This window comes from Mus caroli, unplaced genomic scaffold (genome assembly GCF_978045245.1).
Source record: "Mus caroli unplaced genomic scaffold, Mus_caroli_1 scaffold_2, whole genome shotgun sequence".
In the NCBI taxonomy this organism is placed as follows: Eukaryota; Metazoa; Chordata; class Mammalia; order Rodentia; family Muridae; genus Mus; species Mus caroli.
The window spans coordinates 111,116,781-111,137,111 of NW_028227257.1; the positions used below are offsets into that span (position 1 = coordinate 111,116,781).

At 42.5% G+C, this 20,331-nt stretch overlaps 1 protein-coding gene across 1 annotated transcript in view; it reads left to right on the forward strand.

Moving 5' to 3' along the window:
• Positions 1-20,331, forward strand: part of Lrp2 (LDL receptor related protein 2) — a 164,372-nt gene that overhangs the window by 123,309 nt on the left and 20,732 nt on the right. Inside the window, exons 52-63 of the mRNA XM_021184968.2 lie at positions 338-508; positions 1,283-1,506; positions 4,409-4,586; positions 5,321-5,517; positions 6,136-6,381; positions 7,355-7,483; positions 8,915-9,034; positions 10,287-10,403; positions 10,937-11,053; positions 11,940-12,077; positions 14,477-14,599; positions 17,606-17,734. Coding sequence (XP_021040627.1) covers positions 338-508; positions 1,283-1,506; positions 4,409-4,586; positions 5,321-5,517; positions 6,136-6,381; positions 7,355-7,483; positions 8,915-9,034; positions 10,287-10,403; positions 10,937-11,053; positions 11,940-12,077; positions 14,477-14,599; positions 17,606-17,734 — 1,889 coding nt within the window. The remainder of the gene's footprint in view (positions 1-337; positions 509-1,282; positions 1,507-4,408; positions 4,587-5,320; positions 5,518-6,135; positions 6,382-7,354; positions 7,484-8,914; positions 9,035-10,286; positions 10,404-10,936; positions 11,054-11,939; positions 12,078-14,476; positions 14,600-17,605; positions 17,735-20,331) is intronic.

Sequence of the window (20,331 nt, forward strand, 5' to 3'; positions counted from 1 at the left end):
GTGAATGTGTTAGTGCAATGAGCAGCATTCATTTCTCATTCAAAGGATATTTAACAGATGGACTCTTGTCTTCATCTTTTCATATTTTGAGTCACATTTGAGTTGTATGCATGGGAGATTGTGGTATTTCTTTAGTGGACTCCCTATATCAAAGCCACTGAAATACACGAGGGTTCATTTTGAGGACTGCTGGCCACCATCCTTATTGTTATGAATATTTTGCCAGCCCTCTTTCCTTTCTGAGACACTCTGAGATGGGAACTTCATTTCTTTAGATGGAGAACAGCTGTATCTTTTGGTTTGGGGGGGTCTGAACTCTCTGTGCTTGCTCCCATAGGCATGTCTACTGGGCAGATTGGGGTGATAAAGCATACATTGCAAGAATTGGCATGGATGGAACCAATAAGACTGTGATTATCTCTACCAAGATCGAATGGCCCAATGCCATCACCATTGACTACACCAATGATCTCTTGTACTGGGCAGATGCTCACCTGGGTTACATCGAGTATGTACCTTGGGGGAGAAAAGATGAACTAAGTAACTAATTACAAACTAGCAGGGTTGTGCTTTTAGAGGATTCATCTCAACAATCGTGTATTCATCTTCCAACTGGCCCGTGGACTCAGGGTCACTCTGAGCTCCCTTCTCTTTTGTAATATAGGAGCTCATGTATCCTATATTGGCCTCAAGGTTTCTGTGTGGCTAGGGGTGACTTTTAGTTCCTTAGCGTGTACTAACTACAGGAAGATGCATGGAGCTTTATAGAAATAAGCAGAAAGAGAATGGTTAGAGTTTATGGCTAGTGAAGGCAGGATATCAGGAGCCTGTCAAATTGACTCAGCAATTCAGAGATGTTCTCTTCTTGTAGAAAACCTGGGCTCATTTCTTCCTAGGGCCCACATGGAATGGTTCGCTATAATCTGATAGTTCATCTCTAGGGGATCTGATGCCTCTGGCCTCTGAAGACATCTACACACACACACACACACATCTAGAAAACTAGAATGATGCTTATCTCAGGAAATCAAAAGTGCTCTGGGCAGAGCCAGCATAAAACACTATTAACCCATAATACCTAAACCACAGCTATGAACTGGTGATTCTGTCAATCTCTGTGGCTATTACAGTTTTTGAGTATAGCTTTTAAACTTTGATGTCATTTGCCATTTGTTTAGAGACCCAGGGGGTTAGAATTTTCCTGATTGATGGCTTTACTCACTGATCCTGGAGGACATTTAGAGAAGAGGGGTTACAAACATGCTTTTCTTCCTACCACCAGGTTCTCTGATTTGGAGGGTCACCATCGACACACAGTGTATGACGGAACACTGCCCCACCCCTTTGCTCTCACCATTTTTGAAGACACTGTTTTTTGGACAGATTGGAATACACGGACAGTTGAAAAGGGAAACAAATATGATGGATCAGGGCGAGTTGTGCTGGTGAACACAACGCACAAACCCTTTGACATCCACGTGTTACATCCATACCGGCAGCCGATTAGTGAGTAACCGGTGGACTTTGGGACAGTTGCTTTTGGGAACATGATTTGAAGGAACTCATTGATACTTGTTAATGTTTCTTTGAAACAGCCTTTGAGAATTAAGAGGAATTCATTTCCCTACTTATAAATCACATTTATATTCTGCAGTGCTGGGCTAGAACCCAGGTCCTTGTGCCTGTGAGATGAGCACTCTGCCACCGAGCTGCGTTTTAAGTTCTTAGTTTTAGGCTAGGTATGCAGCTCAGGGTGGCCTTGAACTGACAAGTGACCTCCTCCTAAGTGAATGACAGGTATTCCCATAGCTAGTATTTTGGTGAGAGGACTGTTGTATTTTAAGGTGAGTTAAATATCAACTGATTCCATCCCTAAGTACTTTGAACAATAAGAACATTCTGTAGCTCTATCAATATGCACCTTTAACAATCATCCTTTACTAACAAATGAAATTTAGAAGAAAATTGTAGTCATTATGAAATAGTTATTATATCTCTGCTCATGGCAGCTTGGTTTGAGTCACAAAAATGTTATTATTCTCCTCTTCTGAGAAAATAATGGTGGGGGGAAGAGCATACTCCACTCTGTGAGTTTTTAGTTCTGCTTCATGCAATTAAAGTTAATTAATCTTTTAGGGATGCAGATTGGCTTTTTGGGGTCTGCTTTGTTGTAATGCCTTGTTAAACACATCTTTTTTTTTTTTTTCCTAATTTTTTATGCTTTGACTAGCTCAGTGCCTGGGCACTTCTAACCCTCCTCACAGCCAGCACATTCTCCTCTCCAGCGTTCCTGACTTAACACTTAAATATATATTTTATCTTGATGCCCTGGCTCCTTCTGGGCGGCTCCCTTATCTTTGCTCCTCAAGCTGCTTCTGGGGGCTGCTTTCCTTCTTGTACCTACATTTCTGCCATTGTGCCCTCCTGTTCCTTCCCGATGTGGTCAAGATCCTTTCTTTCCTTTCCCCTTGTTTTTCTTCCAGGAACCTAGAAGTCCTCCCTCTCTGCCTCTCTGCCTCTCTGCCTCTCTGCCTCTCTGCCTCTCTGCCTCTCTGCCTCTCTGCCTCTCTGCCTCTCTGCCTCTCTGCCTCTCTGCCTCTCTGCCTCTCTGCCTCTCTGCCTCTCTGCCTCTCTGCCTCTCTGCCTCTCTGCCTCTCTGCCTCTCTGCCTCTCTGCCTGCCCACTCTCTCTTTACCTCTCTCCCTCTCCCTCTCCCTCTCCCTCTCCCTCTCCCTCTCCCTCTCCCTCTCCCTCTCCCTCTCCCTCTCCCTCTCCCTCTCCCTCTCCCTCTCCCTCTCCCTCTCCCTCTCCCTCTCCCTCTCCCTCTCCCTCTCCTTCTCTCTCTCCCTCTCCTTCTCATGCCATTAGCTGTTGACTCTTTATTGACTCTTTAACCCTAGCAATTATGTAAATTACAAAGTATGGTATACAATTAACGCCTTGACCATCATGTTTGTCAATTAGATAAAGCACTCTATCATCTATCCTAACTTAAAGAACTTACAGTATTATACCTAAGTTATGTTCCGATTTTAGCTTGCATTAGTATCTGAAAACCATTTTTTCAAATCTATGTCATCTCTTTCAATGCTAAACAACTTTGATTATGAGACTATAACTAGTCTTCAACCCTGTCAGAAATCTGAGAATGAATCATTACCTGAATATGTAGGAAGCATAAAAACATAGCTTCCAAAACTTAAACAAATAAAAGACAACTGACTACCTGGACAGTTCCCTAATTTCTTATAAGGTTGGAGCATCTGTCTTCAGCCTTGTGGCCCAGAACCATCTGACAGACCTTGAAATGAAGCAGGAACTATGAAGATTAGTTTGTTCTGTCTTGGCAGAGCTAAAATGCCAACTATCCTGTGTTGTGTGTCCTTTCCTGGACAGTATGTTTTGTCTGAAGATGAATAGGGCAGTTCTTGTCCAATGGCTACCTTGCCATAACTGGAGCAACTCTATATGGAGGGTTTGATGCTTAAATTCTTCTTTGAAGTAGAATGGGGAAGCTGTCAGGAACAGATATGCCTCATTGTCAAATGATCTTTAGTAATGACATAATATTAAATGCCACAGTCTGTGGCTCTCTGATGTTTTTGAAGACTATCTATGTAAAGTATATCTGAACTGTTAAACCTTTACTACTCTTAGCCATTTCTATTTGAGTAATACTGAAAATGCTTTATTATAATTAGAACAGAATCTAATATAACCATGAGGTTACTATCTGGCCTTTAACTTGTGTTAATTAATCATCCTACATGCTATTACAGTGTATAATAGCAGTTATTAGAAGGACTGAGCCTTGTATTTTTAAATGAGTTGCAAATTTTGTATCAATATAAGAGATTTATATCAGTGAAAAGCTTAATTCTATATCAATATATAAATTCTGGACCAATTTTTCATCACCCCTGTTCAGCAGGAAGAAGTTGTGGAGAGTTGTCATCCCAATCTCTTGGATTTGGATGTCTGGTTATGGTTATTTTACAAATTATAGATAGGTTGTCATTTTAAGGGATAATTTGGGAGTAGTCATAATTTTGAACAGGGAGGAAATAGATGGGATGGATTACTAAATTCATTCTTGAACAAAGTATTGTGTAGCCATAATCCTTCATTGGTAGAAATCTCTATAATGGATGCAAAATTGAAGTTATAATTTCTAACATCTGACAAACTTAGAAGTAAAGAAAAATGAGAACTGCCACCATAATGGTATTCAGTATCTCTTTCTGGATGTTAATAGTCTTCATATTGTTTTCCTGTAACTTAAGTTAATCTTTGTCTCTAAGGGGAGACCAAAAAACTTAAGACACTGCACTGCACAGGCTATTCATGCATGGCTCTGGCACTCAAGGCAAATGACAACAAATGTGTGCTTTCTTCTTCTATTCCATAGTGAGCAACCCCTGTGCTACCAACAACGGTGGCTGTTCTCACCTGTGCCTCATCAAAGCAGGAGGGAGAGGATTCACCTGCGAGTGTCCCGATGACTTCCAGACCGTACAGCTTCGAGACAGGACACTCTGTATGCCCATGTGCTCCAGCACGCAGTTCCTGTGTGGCAACAATGAAAAGTGAGGCGCCTGCTCCCCTTTTCAAATTGCCTTGCCTGCCCTTGGGCATACATTGACCTTCGAGACTCTAGAGAGTTGGACAGAGATTTTCTTTTCTGATTTTTTTTGAGATGAATTCTTGCTGTGTAGTTCATACTGGCCTACACGTCATTCTGTAGCCCATGCTGGCCTGAAACTCACAGCAATCTTCCTGTTTCAGCTTTCTGAACGCTAGGTGTATGGGTTTCCATTAACTGAGATTTTGGTTAACTAGTTTAACTCATAAGTGGGATCAAACTTTCTGTCTAGGTAAAGATCTTTCTTGAGTAAAAGGAATTTGTTATCCAAAGAGATAATGAAGTAGAGTTGACAAAGACTTTTTTTCATTCTGTGGACTGTCTGAAGAAGAAATTGTGCCCCCCCCCCCACACTTCTTTCTATTTGTTAAAGCTTGATTTTTTTGGTCCAGGATGGGTTCAATAATGGAGAAGACACCATGTGACTTTACCATATATCTGTCATGTCATAAGCACTCAATAATCCTTAGAACCTCTCAGCTTTCCAAAACAAAAAAAAAAATACTCAAATGTCTTTCTTCATTTTGGTAGATAATCATGTACTTTCTAAAAATGTAATTCTATTTGTCTCCTCCCCACCATCACTTGGGATTCAGCATCTAATTCACTTCTCCTTGTGGACATTGCTAGGTCAATGGCCGTCCATGTGTTTCTACAGGTTTTACTCTCTTTGTGTAGGTGTATCCCTATATGGTGGAAATGTGATGGACAGAAAGACTGCTCTGATGGTTCTGATGAATCAGACCTTTGTCCACACCGCTTCTGCCGTCTGGGACAGTTCCAGTGCCGGGATGGCAACTGCACGAGCCCCCAGGCTTTGTGCAATGCTCGCCAGGATTGTGCCGATGGCTCTGACGAAGACCGTGTTCTCTGTGGTACGTTGGGTTCCTTTCTATACCCTTCTTGGTCCGTTTCTGTAGTTGATTTTGTAGAAGCAACCCAAAATTTCATTCAAAAATTTTGGAGAAAAATTAGGGCCAACCCTGTATGTATTCTGATAGAGGATTTGAATTTGAACCTTTAAGGTCAATAATAAGTTATCTAGATGGCTGGTTTTCTTCTATGTGCTGGTTGCAGAATCCTCCTTGAGCTGACATTGAAAAGGAATCTTTCTTTCTCTTCATTTTAAATGAAGACTGTGTTTTCTCTTCTAGTAATATGGTTCCCCAACGACAAACTAAAAGAGTGTCAAAAGTAGCAATAATCACAAACTTTGAAAACAATTAAATGATAGAAAACAGAGTTAGAAAGTGTGTTTAGCATCTAGCCCCCAATTCTGTGTGAAGAAAAGGACATGAACTCACAAGTCCAATAAAAGCCTATTAGTTATTCTAAATAAGAATAAGTCTCCATGCAGTCGTCAATGTTACCAGGAACTACCCTAGAGTGTAAAACCCAGTGAAAGGAAGTTAAAATGGCTTTCTCTGGACCCCACCCATGGTGCTCCCATTCTTGACAGTTTCTCGACTCGTAACCAAATGCCCTGTTTGCAGAACATCACCGGTGTGAAGCCAATGAGTGGCAGTGTGCCAACAAGCGATGCATCCCTGAGTACTGGCAGTGTGACTCCGTGGACGACTGCCTGGATAACTCAGATGAAGATCCTTCCCACTGTGCCAGCCGGACCTGCAGGCCCGGCCAATTCAGGTGTAACAATGGACGCTGCATCCCGCAGAGCTGGAAGTGTGACGTAGACAATGATTGTGGAGACTATTCTGATGAGCCCACCCATGAATGCAGTGAGTTCCCTGGGGTGGGCCCATGCAAATAAACAAGGCCAGTAGACAAGCAGATGGGGACACGTCCCTCTACCCCAGTGTAAGAGAAGGAAATATCCTTTCTTGTCTTTCCTTACAAACTCTATCACTACAACATAGAGCATAGTTGAGTGGTTTCTATTTGTAACCAGACCTTGGCCACACTTCCTGTGCAAGGCACTGAGCTGTCCAGCCATGCAGAGCACGATAGGGAACACTCACGTGATCCATATGAGAAACACTGAGGTCAGGAGGGTGAGGCCTCTGCATTGCAGGTAAATAGAGTGAGGCTCAGGTTAAGTTCATGGTCATATTACCACAGAACCAGCATTGCAATTCAAGGATTTTACTTCAAACCAGGTACGTGCCCTGCCTTAGTCAGGCTTTTGTTGCTGTGAAGAGACACTGTGGCCACAGCAGCTCTCATAAGGAAAGTATTTAATTGGGTATTGCTTACAGTTTCAGGGGTACACAGCAGCATACAGGACATGGTGCTTGAGAAGTAGCTTAGAGTTCCATATTTGGATCCTCAGGTAGCAGGAAGAGAGAATGATACTGGGCCAGGCTTGAGCTTCTGATACCTCAAAGCCTACCACCATGACACACTTCCTCTAACAAGGCCACACCTACTTCAAGGCCATGCCTCCTTACAGTGGCACTCTTTATGGGCCTTTGGGAGTCATTTACATTCAAACTACATATCCCTTCCAGTCTAAAGTACATCACAATCCTAATGAATGGGACTGAGATAACAAAAGAAGTTAGGGCTCTAATGTTCTGCTCATTGAACACATCACACCTATCACACCTAATGGAGGTGTCTGTTTAGTGGTTACGTGGTAATTGTTAGTTCCATGCACCAAGTCCTCTGTATAACCATAGTGAGGAGCCTTCTGGTGCTGTTTCCAGCAAGACTGGTACTTCCACTCTCATTTCTTGATTTCTTCCTTTTCAGTGACTGCTGCTTACAACTGTGACAACCACACAGAATTCAGCTGCAAAACTAATTACCGCTGCATCCCGCAGTGGGCAGTGTGCAATGGTTTTGATGACTGCAGGGACAACAGTGACGAGCAAGGCTGTGGTAGGAAGGGCTCTGGGGTCTGGGGAGGGGCAAGAGAATGTCAGTGTCAAGCACTGCTCTCATAAGGATAGATGTCCCATCTCTTTACCTCTGGAAAGGAACTTGGGGTCATTGGGGGAACTTAATTCATGTCATCTTAAGTGACATCTGGTCCCAAAGCAGATAAGTTAGAGACAATATCATTAAGATGTTAGAATCCTTGCTGACAGGAGCCTGATATAGCTCTCTCCTGAGAGGCTCTGCCAGTGCCTGACAAATACAGAAGTGGATGCTCACAGGCCATCCATTGGATTGAGCACAGGGTCCCCAATGAAGGAGCTAGAGAAAGGACCCAAGGAGCTGAAGGGGTTTGCAGCCCCATAGGAGGAACAACAATATGAACTAACCAGTACCCCCAGAGCTCCTAGGGACTAAACCATCAACCAAAAAGTACACATGGTGAAACTCATGGCTCCAGCTTCATATGTAGCAGAGGATGGCCTAGTTGGTCATCAATGAGAGGAGAGGCCCTTGGTCCTGTGAAGACTCTATGCTCCATTGTAGGGGAATGCCAGGGCCAGGAAGCAGGAGTGAGTGGATTGGTGAGCAGGGGGAGGGGGAGAGGATAGGGGAAGGGAGTTTTCTGAGGGGAAACCAGGAAAGGGAATAACATTTGAAATGTAAATCAAAAAAATATCTAATAAAAAAAAGATGTTAGGAGCATGTTTAATTTCTTCCAAATGTACAGTCCTTATTCATACGTGACATGTCTAAACAGCTTGTCTGATCTCACAGATGGTAGTAGGTACAATATGGCACAAAAGAGTTATTTCCAAATCTGGATGTATTATTTCATGACCATCATATTCTAAGTGTCTTTGTGACTTTCCTAATCATCTAGTAGGCAGCTGTAGTCACTCTGGCAACATGGAAAAAAATGTAGGCAAAAAAAGGGACAAATTTAATGGAAATTGTCAAAATCAAGTATATACTGTCTCTTGAAACCAAAGCGTCTGAATGTATAGTTTAGAGAAGAAAAAAAAAGATAATGAGTTATCTTAATGACACTAGTTCTAAAAAACTAAAGGTGGTGTAATAGAATGTTCAAATGATTCCATTTTAAGCCTCTGAAAAAGTTTTAGCATCTTGTTGCCAATTAAAAACTTGATATTATATTTTACTTTTAGAATAGTTTCTATAAAAGGTAATAATGGCCAGTCACATGCCTTTCTTTAATCCCTGATGCAGAGGCAGGCAAGGCAGTCAAAAGATACTTTTCCTCCCGCAAGGTAATAAATTTACTTTCAAAATAGAGGATGGGTTAGGGTTAGCTAACAGAGGACATCCCAGTGTCTGGGTGCTTCAAGAAGATGGAAACGAAATTCTCAGACTCTGTCAACATGAGGCGGGGACCCTAGTTTACGAAGTCTTGACCATGATTGTGCTTTGTAGAATCGGTGCCGTGTCACCCTTCTGGGGATTTCCGGTGTGGAAATCACCACTGCATCCCTCTCCGCTGGAAATGTGACGGCATTGACGACTGTGGAGACAACTCAGACGAGGAAAGTTGTGGTGAGTGTGCTTAGGATTTTGTGACCCCATGAGCCACAGGGCCTGGGATGTCTGTCTATATAATTCATCCATTCCTCCTCAGAGGGTGAGATGTCAGTTTGTTGGGCCTTTTTCTCTGGGATACAGAAGTATATATTTTCCTGAAATGCTAATCAGGCAAGCTTTGGGAGAAGGTATCTGTGAAGGGGATATTTAATCAAGTCTACTTTGGTGAGTTTTACACACACACACACACACACACACACACACACACACACACACACACAGACGCGCGCACGTGAGCGTGCGTATAGGTGATGTTTTGGTAGCAGGTGTAATGACTTAGCAATGGAACCTGAACCTGAGGGGAGGAAGCCAGAGACCTAGACTGAGCATGCCAAACTCAGTATTTAGTTTTGAATGGGAAGGCGTGTTTAGAAAATATGCCCCAGTCATCATTTGTCGTCACTGGCTCATGGTATGTTTTCAATTTCAAGTTTCTTTTTAAGTATAACCTTTTCAACTTTAGTTATGTTTCAGAAGTCCTCAGCCTTGGCTAGAGGCATTCCGGAGAATCAGGGTCTTGATTGCATCTAGCAGTGTCAACCACCTAAGACTTGTTACACAAGAGTGCTCTAGGAGGTGCTTCTCAGTCCTGTGGGAGTCAGAAAGAGGAAGGTCACAAGGCCTTCCTTGGATGATAGTGTGAGTTTAAGGCCAGCCTGAGAAACATAGTGAGACCACATATATACATGATGTCTGTGTGTGTGTGTGTGTGTATGTGTGTGTACATATATGTATGTATATATGTGTGTATAGATCTAGTCCACGAATGTAGCTCAGTGTTAAAACACTTGTCCTTCATTGATGATGTCCTAGGTTCAAGTCTCACTACTAGTAGGTACATGAGATAATAAAGATAATAAAGTTCACATTGAATACTGTCATATTCAATGTGTAGCAAGAGTTTTGCAAAACTCTTTATGGATTTGAAATTGAGGCAGTTGTTTGTTTGGTGTCCCCCCCCTTTTTTTTTTGGGACAAGGTCTCACTATGTAGCTCAGGCCGTCTTTGAACTCAGTATGTAGACCAGCCTGGCCTCTGCTTCCCAAGTATTGGATTAAAGGCTGTGCTACCATGTCCAGCGAGGCATAAGATTTTGTTTTAGAATGTGACTGGACCACAGGACAGAATTAGGTACCCATGGGCCCAGGCTAGCTCCCCAGGTAGGATTCCTGGTGCACACTGATAGCCTGGTGCCTCTCCTTTTCAGTTCCTCGGGAGTGCACAGAGAGCGAGTTTCGATGTGCTGATCAGCAATGCATCCCCTCTCGATGGGTCTGTGACCAAGAAAATGACTGTGGAGACAACTCAGATGAACGGGACTGTGGTAACTATCAGGGCACACAGAATCTTATACTGTGACGCTGTGGAGACTTTGTAAACCAGTGTTGATAAGTTCTTTACTGTGCAATGACATAAAATTTTTGTCATGTTAAAGTTCCACTTAACATGATGCCATCTGCACTTTCCGTTCTTTATGTTTAACTTACAATAGTCTGATCATAGTGATAGGAAGATAAGAAGGGTACCTGTGACCCTGGGATAGAACACGGAGCATTGGGACAGACGCTCTAAAACTGATTAAATGGTGGGTATGGGTGACATCATATAACCTTGAAACTATTATTTCTGAGGAGGAATTTGAGGAGGAATTTAAGAGCCGAGGTTACCCTACAGGGCCATAGGAGTATTCCTCTCCGTATGCTGAATGGAGAAATTGAATTATGAGTTTGTCTATTTTACTAACGGTAGCGAGAGTTCACTATGAGTCAGCCATGGGTTATGGATAGGAAAGGAGCAGTAGCCTCTGTGAGCCCAGTTCCATGAGCTCTTCTGAGAATTATGATCTTTTCTCTTCAGAGATGAAGACGTGCCATCCTGAACATTTTCAGTGTACGAGTGGACACTGTGTGCCCAAGGCGTTGGCATGCGATGGGAGAGCAGACTGTCTGGATGCTTCGGATGAGTCCGCTTGCCGTAAGTGCCTGCTCACTTGAGGTTCTGTGTGTTTCAGTGCATAGGAAGGGCAATTTAGACACAACCCACTTCTTAGTTTAAAAGCCTAAGTATGTTCTCTTCAGCCTACTCATGACGTTGAGTTTGCCTGAGTCATTATTTCCCAGTGGACTTAGGATCCCTAGTTGTTTATAGTGGTCGTGCAGTAGTTATTTACAATAGACTTTTGATGATGCAGTTGCCGCTTTTTGAAGTTCAGGGAGACAATCAAAGATGATGGGAAAGACAGTTTTGATACATGTGGCAAGTGGCGATTGGCCAGAGAGACACAGTATAGTGTTCTCTCTGTAATGATTTGTGTCACTGAAAACTGGGTTCAGAGAACTGTCTTGCCCTTAAGACATAAACGCTCCCTGTCTTTTTGGTTTTCCAAGACAGGGTTTCTCTGTGTAACTGTGGTTGTCCTGGAACTCACTCTGTAGACCAGGCTGGCCTCGAACTCAGAGAACCACCTCTCACTGCCTCCCGAGTGCTAGTATTAAGTGTGTGCCACTACACCCGGCCAAAGACATTTACATCCCTTTTTATAGATAAGCCACAGCAACAGGGTAGTGAATAATGAAGAGTCACAATAGCAGGTGTTGAGGGAGATCCAACTTCAGGTTACTGATTGTTATAAACTTCGATGTAGGTGCTAGGAATGGAAGGAACCTGGGTGCTCTGGAAGAGCAGCAAGAACTCTTAATCTCTGAGCCATCTCTCCAGCTCCCGATAACCACTTTTTAAAAAGCTCTCCAGAGCTTTTTGGATTCATTCCTGGTTAAGAGCTATTGATTTTCATAAAGTGAGTAAAATCGTATATGTCTATCTCATTAATGTTTTATATGTGTCCCCTTCTTACCAACAGCAACTCGCTTTCCCAATGGTACCTACTGCCCAGCTGCCATGTTCGAATGTAAAAACCACGTGTGCATCCAGTCATTTTGGATATGTGATGGGGAAAATGACTGTGTCGACGGTTCTGATGAGGAGATCCACCTGTGTTGTAAGAGGGCGAGGGAGGGGCTGAAAGGACAGTTCCTTGCTTGGCCATATATATCAGTGTTCATTCTATGCGGCGTGTGAGCGTGGAGGGCAGGTGTGTAGTCTTGAGGCCTGATTGGTGAGCAATCAATCCTGGTGATTTCATTTAGTCCTCTTGCTTCAGTTCTCCAGCTGGAGCCTGAGAAAGTTAGGTTAACAGCCAAGATTTTAAATATATAGGCTGTAGCAAACATGGAAACTGGAAGTGCACAGGTCCTGAGGTGGGAAGGAGGAGGAGGAGGAGGAAGAGGAGGAAGAAGAGGCGTAAATTGTAGCTCTCCTCTCCATCCTTGAAGTACCCCCTCCTTGTCCCCTTGGAGCTCTTGTGTAAAACCTGAAGACTTGATTCTTGAAACCACTTCCTTTATATAATAATTCAGGACCATTATAGATACTTTTTTTGTTTGTGGTGTGGACAGGCCAGAATCATAACAGATGTTCTGGCTTGGTTTAAGCTCACGGAGGCAGAATCTGTAAGGGTGGTTTTTCTTTTCTTCCTTTCTTTCTTTTTTTAAATAAGATTAGAAAAGACTATTGTATGGGTATTTTGTCTGTAGAACGAACTATACTGAACTTAACCGAAGCCAGAAGAGGGCATCGGATCTCCGGGAACTGGAGTTACAGATGGGTGTAAGCTCCCTTGTAGATGTTAGGAATGGAGCCCGGGTGATCTGGAACAGCAACAAGTAGTCTTAATCTCTGAGCCTATGTCCATCTCCCCATACCTATGTTTTAAAAGCTCCAGCGCTTTTTAGATTCGTCCCTGGTTAAGAACTATTGATTTTCACCAAGTGAATGAAGCTGCAGTTGTTTTGGATCACTGGTGAGAGGCTAGTGTAATTCTCACAGTGTCTCCCTTGGGCTGGGAATGGTGGTATCACTGGTCGAAAACAAGAGAAATGCAAATTTGCTTGGCTAGGCTTGAGTGGCCCAGGAGTTCAGGAAGAAACTTTCCAAGCAATTCAGAAGGGAGTTACAGTTTCAGAAGGGACCCAGGGACATTTCTGCCTGAAATCTTCCGATGGCTCCAGTGAAGTGGCTCTAATTCAACAATGCTTCCAAAGTCCTATCACTTCCATTCTCTTCCTGCACCGTCCTACTCATTCTCTGTGCAGAGATGGGATTACTGAGTGTGATGTCAGAGTTCCTCTTTCAGTGATTGTTGTATTTTCACAATGGCCTTCCAGTGCTGCCCTGTGACTCAAAATTTCAGAAGCACTTAGGAAGTTATTTCTTTCTGTAAGGCAAAATCTGTCATAGCAAATAAAATTAAATGTTAGAGAGGTGAGGACACACACACACACACACACACACACACATACACCATTCCACATACTCACACAAATGTTCCATGTTCTTTCCTAATGTCTGTACCAGCCATTCACAGCAAATAATTCAAATAGTAGTTTCCCTAACAGTATTTTCAAGAATCAGCCCTGGGGGTCGACTCCTCCTTTCCTCTAAAGGAGCCTAATTACAAGGGTCATCTTTTGATATCTGTCTTTGATGGAAAGTCAGAAAACCAAATAATTCAAGTCCTCCATTTAGAAGAACAACACAGATTTATGTGGGATTCATTGACTTACATATATGGATGTCTCAGTTTCATTTGTTGTTGTTGTTGTAGCAAAAAAGCAACTTGAAGACAGGTTCAGGTTCCAGTCCACGATGGCAGGGGGTTCACATCACCAAGAGCTTGAAGTAATTGGTTATTGTATACCCAGAGCCATAAGAAGGGAGCAATGATGCCAGTGCTTAACTCACTTTCCCACTTAACCCAATCCATTAACACTAACCATCATGGGAGTTCACTGACATGTTGGTATATGCAGAGAGGACTGTGTCTCCAGTGCCTGGGTGTGACCCTTCTGTTCTTCCCAGCTGCATAAGTCGCTGCTAGACAGGATGAAATGAAGACTTCATGCTATGGATATTTAAAGATCACAATCAGAAGGACGAAACTGTGGTCTCCTGACTGTTAGGATGACTCCTATATAATCTCAATGGCTTTTCCAACTTCATGACTTAACACATATGTCCTCCTTGTTCTGTGCCCTAGCCACAGAGATTTTTATATAGCTTCTTCTGTATGTAAAGTCTGTTCCTGTCTGACTCAAGTTCCATGAGAGTGAAGACTGTGTCTCTCTTGCACCTCTCTATATCTAGGATCTACCTAGCACTTGAAACAGTGTTGTAATGTGTATCTGAGACTCAGGACATGTTTGTTGATTAATTGAATGAGCAAGTGAATGAATGAATGAGTGATGAGTGAATGAAGTGAGCCTGGCACTGGGATAGCCTGGAGGTTTTAGACATTGTCACTTCTACTTTTAACTTGTAGCTTCGTTTTTTATTTCCTAGTCAATGTTCCATGTGAGTCACCACAGCGTTTCCGGTGTGACAACAGTCGCTGTATTTACGGCCACCAGCTGTGCAATGGTGTGGATGACTGTGGAGATGGAAGCGACGAGAAAGAAGAACACTGTAAGCAGAATGGGAAAAGGAGAAGGCAGAATCCTGGGTCCTTAGCTGTTTTTGAGATCTTCCTCGGGGTTTCCAATGGTCCTGGAGAGGCTTGCTTTGTGCCTGTAGTGGTGAATCACAGACAGTGTGAACGCGTACATTGCTCACACACCAGCCTGCCCTATCCTTCCTATCTCCCCTGAGGAAGATGTTGATGACTCCTTATATTTTAATCTTTGCTTAGGCACTTAAGTAAGATACTTTCATGTTTTTTAGAAAAATGAGAGAAAAGACCAAGTACTGCTTGAGTCATACTCCACAAAGTTAATTGTTAATTGTTGTCAAAGATGAGGACTTCACAACCTACAGTCGCTAATTGCTAATCTGGCATGTAAATGTATATTTCTTCTAATGCTCAGCTGAAAAGATCATGTTAAATAAGGTGCCACCGTGTTAACATAGCTAACCCGGTATCCTTCCTGGATGTGGAAATCCATTTCGCAGAGGAGAAAAATGAAGTGATATCTTTAAAAAGTATATTATTTTACTATTTTTTTTATATGTTTGGGCATCTTGCCTGCATCTCATGTATCCCTGGTGCCCAACCCAAGACTAGAAGAGGGTGTCAGGTCCCCTAGAACTGGAGTTAGAGTTGTGAGCTGCTTTGTGGGTGCTGAGAATTGAATCCAGGGTCTCAAAGAGTGCTCCTAACCACGGATCCATCTCTCCATCCTTAGATTAGTTCAAGAGAAAAACTTGAAACTGGCTGTATTTCACATTTAAATATCAGAAATCATACTTTTGTTTAAAAGTTACTCTATTGAGAGAGCTGACCAGTTTTTTGCAAGTTTGCTTAGAAAGAAACCACTGAGAAAATGGGAACAAGTAGCTAGTTTTTCCAATAAAAGCATGACAGAAATTTTATTTCATTTTACTTGGAATGAATAAATTAGACTCTTTGCCAGTAACAGTTCTGGACTAGGATGCCACATTGATCTGAGAAAAACCTGAGTTTTACTCAAGTCAATACCTAACAGCACCTCGGCATGCTCTTAAGGCATGGAGATACCAGACCATGAATATATTCAGCCTGTGCAGATATTGTGAAGGCCCCACTTGAATCAGAAGGGATTTGGGTAGATCAGGATGCCTCTCTGTGAGGAACATCTCTTCCTCTTGTGCTTCCTAGACTCTGGCCCTCCTCTTTAGCCCTATAGCCTTGTTGGCTTTCCTCTCCATATGATGAGCCCTCCTTAGGGGATGGACAGCTGTCTAATGTCACTCACTTGTACTAGGTTGGAGGCCAAGACTCCTTTCAAGAAAGAAATAAAGATTTTGATTAATGATGCACAGTAAAACACAATGTACTGCATCTTAACCCTCTGTAAACTGTAAATACATCGAGGTCACTACCTTAAAGAGAATGATATTTACTATGATGGAATCAGTTGTTTAGTATCCCGCTGATACCAAAGCTATAATGCTCTAAAGGAATTCTATAGGTAGATACATCCATTTTAAGAGTGTGCTTTTGAACAAGAAATAGGAAAGAAACAACACTTGGGAACATTTTTATATTCCTAGCCATATGGTAATGAGCTGATGAGTATATCTTTTATTTGAAGCATTATGAATAGCTTCTTTCATTCACCAATCTGAGTGATTATCTTTAAAATCATTATTGTTTTTAAGGTGTCAATTCTTGAATTTCTTTCCTGGTCAACTTTTTTTTAAAGATTTATTTATTTATTTTATGCACGTGAGTACACTGTTGCTCTCTTCAGACACACCAGAAGAGGGGATCAGGTCCCGTATAGATAGTTGTGAGCCACCATGTGGTTGCTGGGAATTGAACTCAGGACCTCTGGAAGAGCAGTCAGGGCTCTTAACCACTGAACCATCTCTCCAGTCCCTATCCTCATCTATTAGACGTCATTGTTCTGGACCTATTCTTCTCACTGTCAAAATATCACACCTAGAAAAGCATGTACAGGCTATAATTTTCCTGAATCATATTTTTAATTCACACTTAAATTTCATGATGAAACAAAGAGTTATGACCTTGGCATTTTCAGCCACGCACTCTTCTCAGGAACCTAGAAGGAATTTGAACTGCTTTCCTCTATTCAGTTCTACAGTAGACAACCTCACTGAGTGATGCTCCTCCGAGAAAGCTCTTTTATCTGTCTCCTTTCTTGTTTTCTCACACACCTTTGTAGCAGTTCACAGCCATTTTTCCACCATTAGGGAAAAAAAAAAAGGACATTTTGTCAAACCTTGGTGTCATTTGGCCTGTGCATCCTAGAGCCTTTTAACCCACAAATTCTCCCTACTTGGGGCTCCCATGTGGTCAGCTTGTCCCATACTGCAAAGGGTTTTGCCCTTATTTTCTTGCATTCCTGTTGTTAATATAACAACCAGTCCTCCACTAACCTTCCCTCTTAAGCACCTATGCTGAGTAAGGACGGGCTGGGCACTCTAACACACTCTTTTCTAACCTCTTTGCCTAGAATACCAAGTGCCGTATCACGTGATCTGCCTTTCCTCCTCACCACTGCTTTGCCATAGCATATGAATAACCTTGATCTCCTGACTGCTAAGCTGATGCCAAGTATTTTCAGCTTTCGATTGGGAAAGATCCCACTTCTCTCATCATTCCATATTACTCAGAGTAATTAATTTTGAGTCACCAATGAGTCTCTGAGTCTTAATACAACAAAGAGTTCTTTCTCGTGTGTATAAAGGGCTGCGCGGCTGGCTCAGCGTCCATCCTGGTACTAGCCACCGGACACACCTGACCGCCAAGGTTATAGCCTCAGCGTAGGAGACAGTGTGAAGGCACGTGGGCTTTAGTCCACGGGTGACATATGTCACTTCCAATACACAGCCCAATGACTAGAACTAGTCACTAGCTGCAAGGGAGCCAGGGAAAAGTGGGGAAACAATGTATTTATCTGTGAATGGACACGTGAAGCATTCTGCTTTGGTGAGGAGGAGTTTTGACTTTACCTTGTTCTTACATTGCAGGTAGAAAACCAACGCACAAACCTTGCACAGACACCGAATACAAGTGCAGCAATGGGAACTGCGTCTCGCAGCACTATGTGTGTGATAATGTGGACGACTGTGGAGACCTTTCTGATGAAACTGGTTGCAGTAAGTGAACAGTTCCTTTTATATTTCACTATGGCAAAATAACCAGACCCTCAAATGACCCAGATGGGTCTCAAACACTGTGTCGTCAAGGATCACCTACAAGTTCTAATTCTCCTGCCTCCACCCCCAAGTGCTAGGATTAGAGGTGTGTACCATCATGTGTGGCTCTTTCTTTTCTTCTAAGTAGGAGGAAGACTTTGGGTTGGAAGAGATTAACATAATCAAGGGATGGATTTGGTTCATTTGGAATGGTTGAGGCTATATTAGTAGCTCATACCTTTGGTATCCCTTCCTAGCTCATATGCACACTATTTAATTGTTACTGCCCCAATGGGTGGCTGGGATTGTCTACCTCCATACCGATGCTCTCGAAGTTTAAGTCACTCGATGAGGAGCAAAGAGATTAACAGAAGCAAAAATTAAGTATCTATGGAACTCCAGGCAAGGAGAGTGGCCTCCGGTGCCCTCAGGCACCTGTTGTGCTATTGTTGACACAGTCTGACCTCTTTCAATCAGCCAACTAGTTACTGTGTATACGTGTACCCAGGCATGCCATAGTCTATGTGCCTCTGTGTGTGTACAGCAGAGTACAATTGTATGGTATGGTTCTTTATTTTCATCTTTCCATAGGCTCCAGACATGGAACTCAGGTCATCCCAGTGACCTCTGAGGGAGCTCTTTAAACACTGAGAGCGCCTAACTGGTTATGTGTTTTCAACTCCTTGGGTATTACATGACTCCCTCCTGCATTGCCCCCACCATACATACCCCCAGGCATCCAGAAGACTTTTTGATAGTTACTAACTGACCACACTGACTTGGCTTGCCACTAATCTCACCCTTTCAGAGGGACTTGGAGTGCTTGTCAAAATGAAGTGACCTGATTAAGCTTTGGATACAATTTGATAAGCCAGGTGGCAGATCTTGACACAGAGACTGGTATGTAAACAGCTTTAGGAGGCTAGCGATTTTCCAAGTTTGACTTGGGCTAACTGAGGCTTTCTCTTGTTGCCTGTGCCTGTATTTAGAGCCATACTTGAATATAAAGATTTTCACTGAAAGATGGTTTAGTTAAAGGAAATAAGCAGTATAGCATTAACTTCTTTTTAGATGTGATTCAGATATGGGCTTGTCATTTGACAGAGGTGTAGAATTCCTTTTCTTTATCTTCCTCTTTATTTTATTTCAAAACAGGGTCTCACTATGTAGCCCTGGTTGTCCTGGAGTTCACTATGTAGACCATAGTGTCTTTGAACTCACAGAGGTCCACCTGCCTCTCCTTCCCACGCACTGGAATTAAAGGCATGCTCAACTAGGTGTAAAATTATTTATAATGCCACTGCTGGGGTCCCCAGGCCCATCACCTTCTTTCATCTTGGTCCCTCACTACCTCCCCATCTCTTCCTTCCTTTACATTCCATATCATTGAATACAATGAGACAGATAGGGCTTCTAAAAAAATTAAGATGCGCATCATGACACTTTAGAATACAGACTGAAATCATTGCTTATGCATCACGTGCATGTGACACACGCATCCCTCGAATGTGAGTGTGCTCAGAGCACCGAAACCCAGTTCAGTCATGGGATGACATGTAAATTTTCCTAGCACCATTCAATTATAAAGGAAATTATAAAGCTGAAGTCAGGCTGCAGATAACATTTCTGTAATTGTAAAGGTAGAGTAACTTGCTATTCCTGTGATATTTCTATTCCTTTTTTTCTTCTTTTTTTTTACATATATATAAGCTGGAAGCTAGATAGACTGTCTTATAAACAGAGAGCCATATGCTTATGTTTGTAGAAGCTGGTTGCTAGGCAACTGCTCTGACACTAAGCTGCATGCCTAGCCTTAATGTCACTGTTTCGTGGATTAAGGTGATGGCTAGATGTTCCTGGTCTTCAAATGAAAGAAGCTGTATGGAAATTTTCCATTCTAAATGTTATCATAGAACTGCTCTTGTTAAGGTCTCTTACTTTGGAAGATTAATGATTCACTCAAGGGAGATCTTTCTGCATTCCAGACCTCTTAATTACAGATGGACTTTAGAGCTGAGAGGATCACAAAGTCCAGTGGTAGAGTTAAGAGAATAGTTCCCTGTAGAGATACTATGGCATTGGAAAGAGGATCACAACAAGCTTGCCAACATATGAAAAAATTCCTAGAGACACTGAAACCTTCTCGAGAAGAATTAGAAAACTTGCGGAGGTTTATTTATTTTGAAATAGATCGATATTGGCAGCTCAGACTTCTAAGCTTTCATGGCTGTAATTTTCAGGCAGTGGTAAACTGAGTGGCATTCTCCTACTCTTGAAACTCAATGTTCTTAGTCTATCCTAAATATAGAGACGAATAGCTTTATTATGCCATAAGAAATAGAAGTCTCCTTTAGCTAAAATAATAACAAGCCTGTGACTGAAACACGTTTCATCTGAAAGGTAGACGAGGCTTAACTCCTGAGGCAAACGCCGCTCACCACTTCCTTATCTAGCCCCAGCTTCTTCAGCTTCTCCGAACGACCTGAGTTTGGGAGTAGGTGACAGAGGATGAAAGAAAGCTGGCAATGACAGGAATTGGTGACTTGTAGAGATTGCCA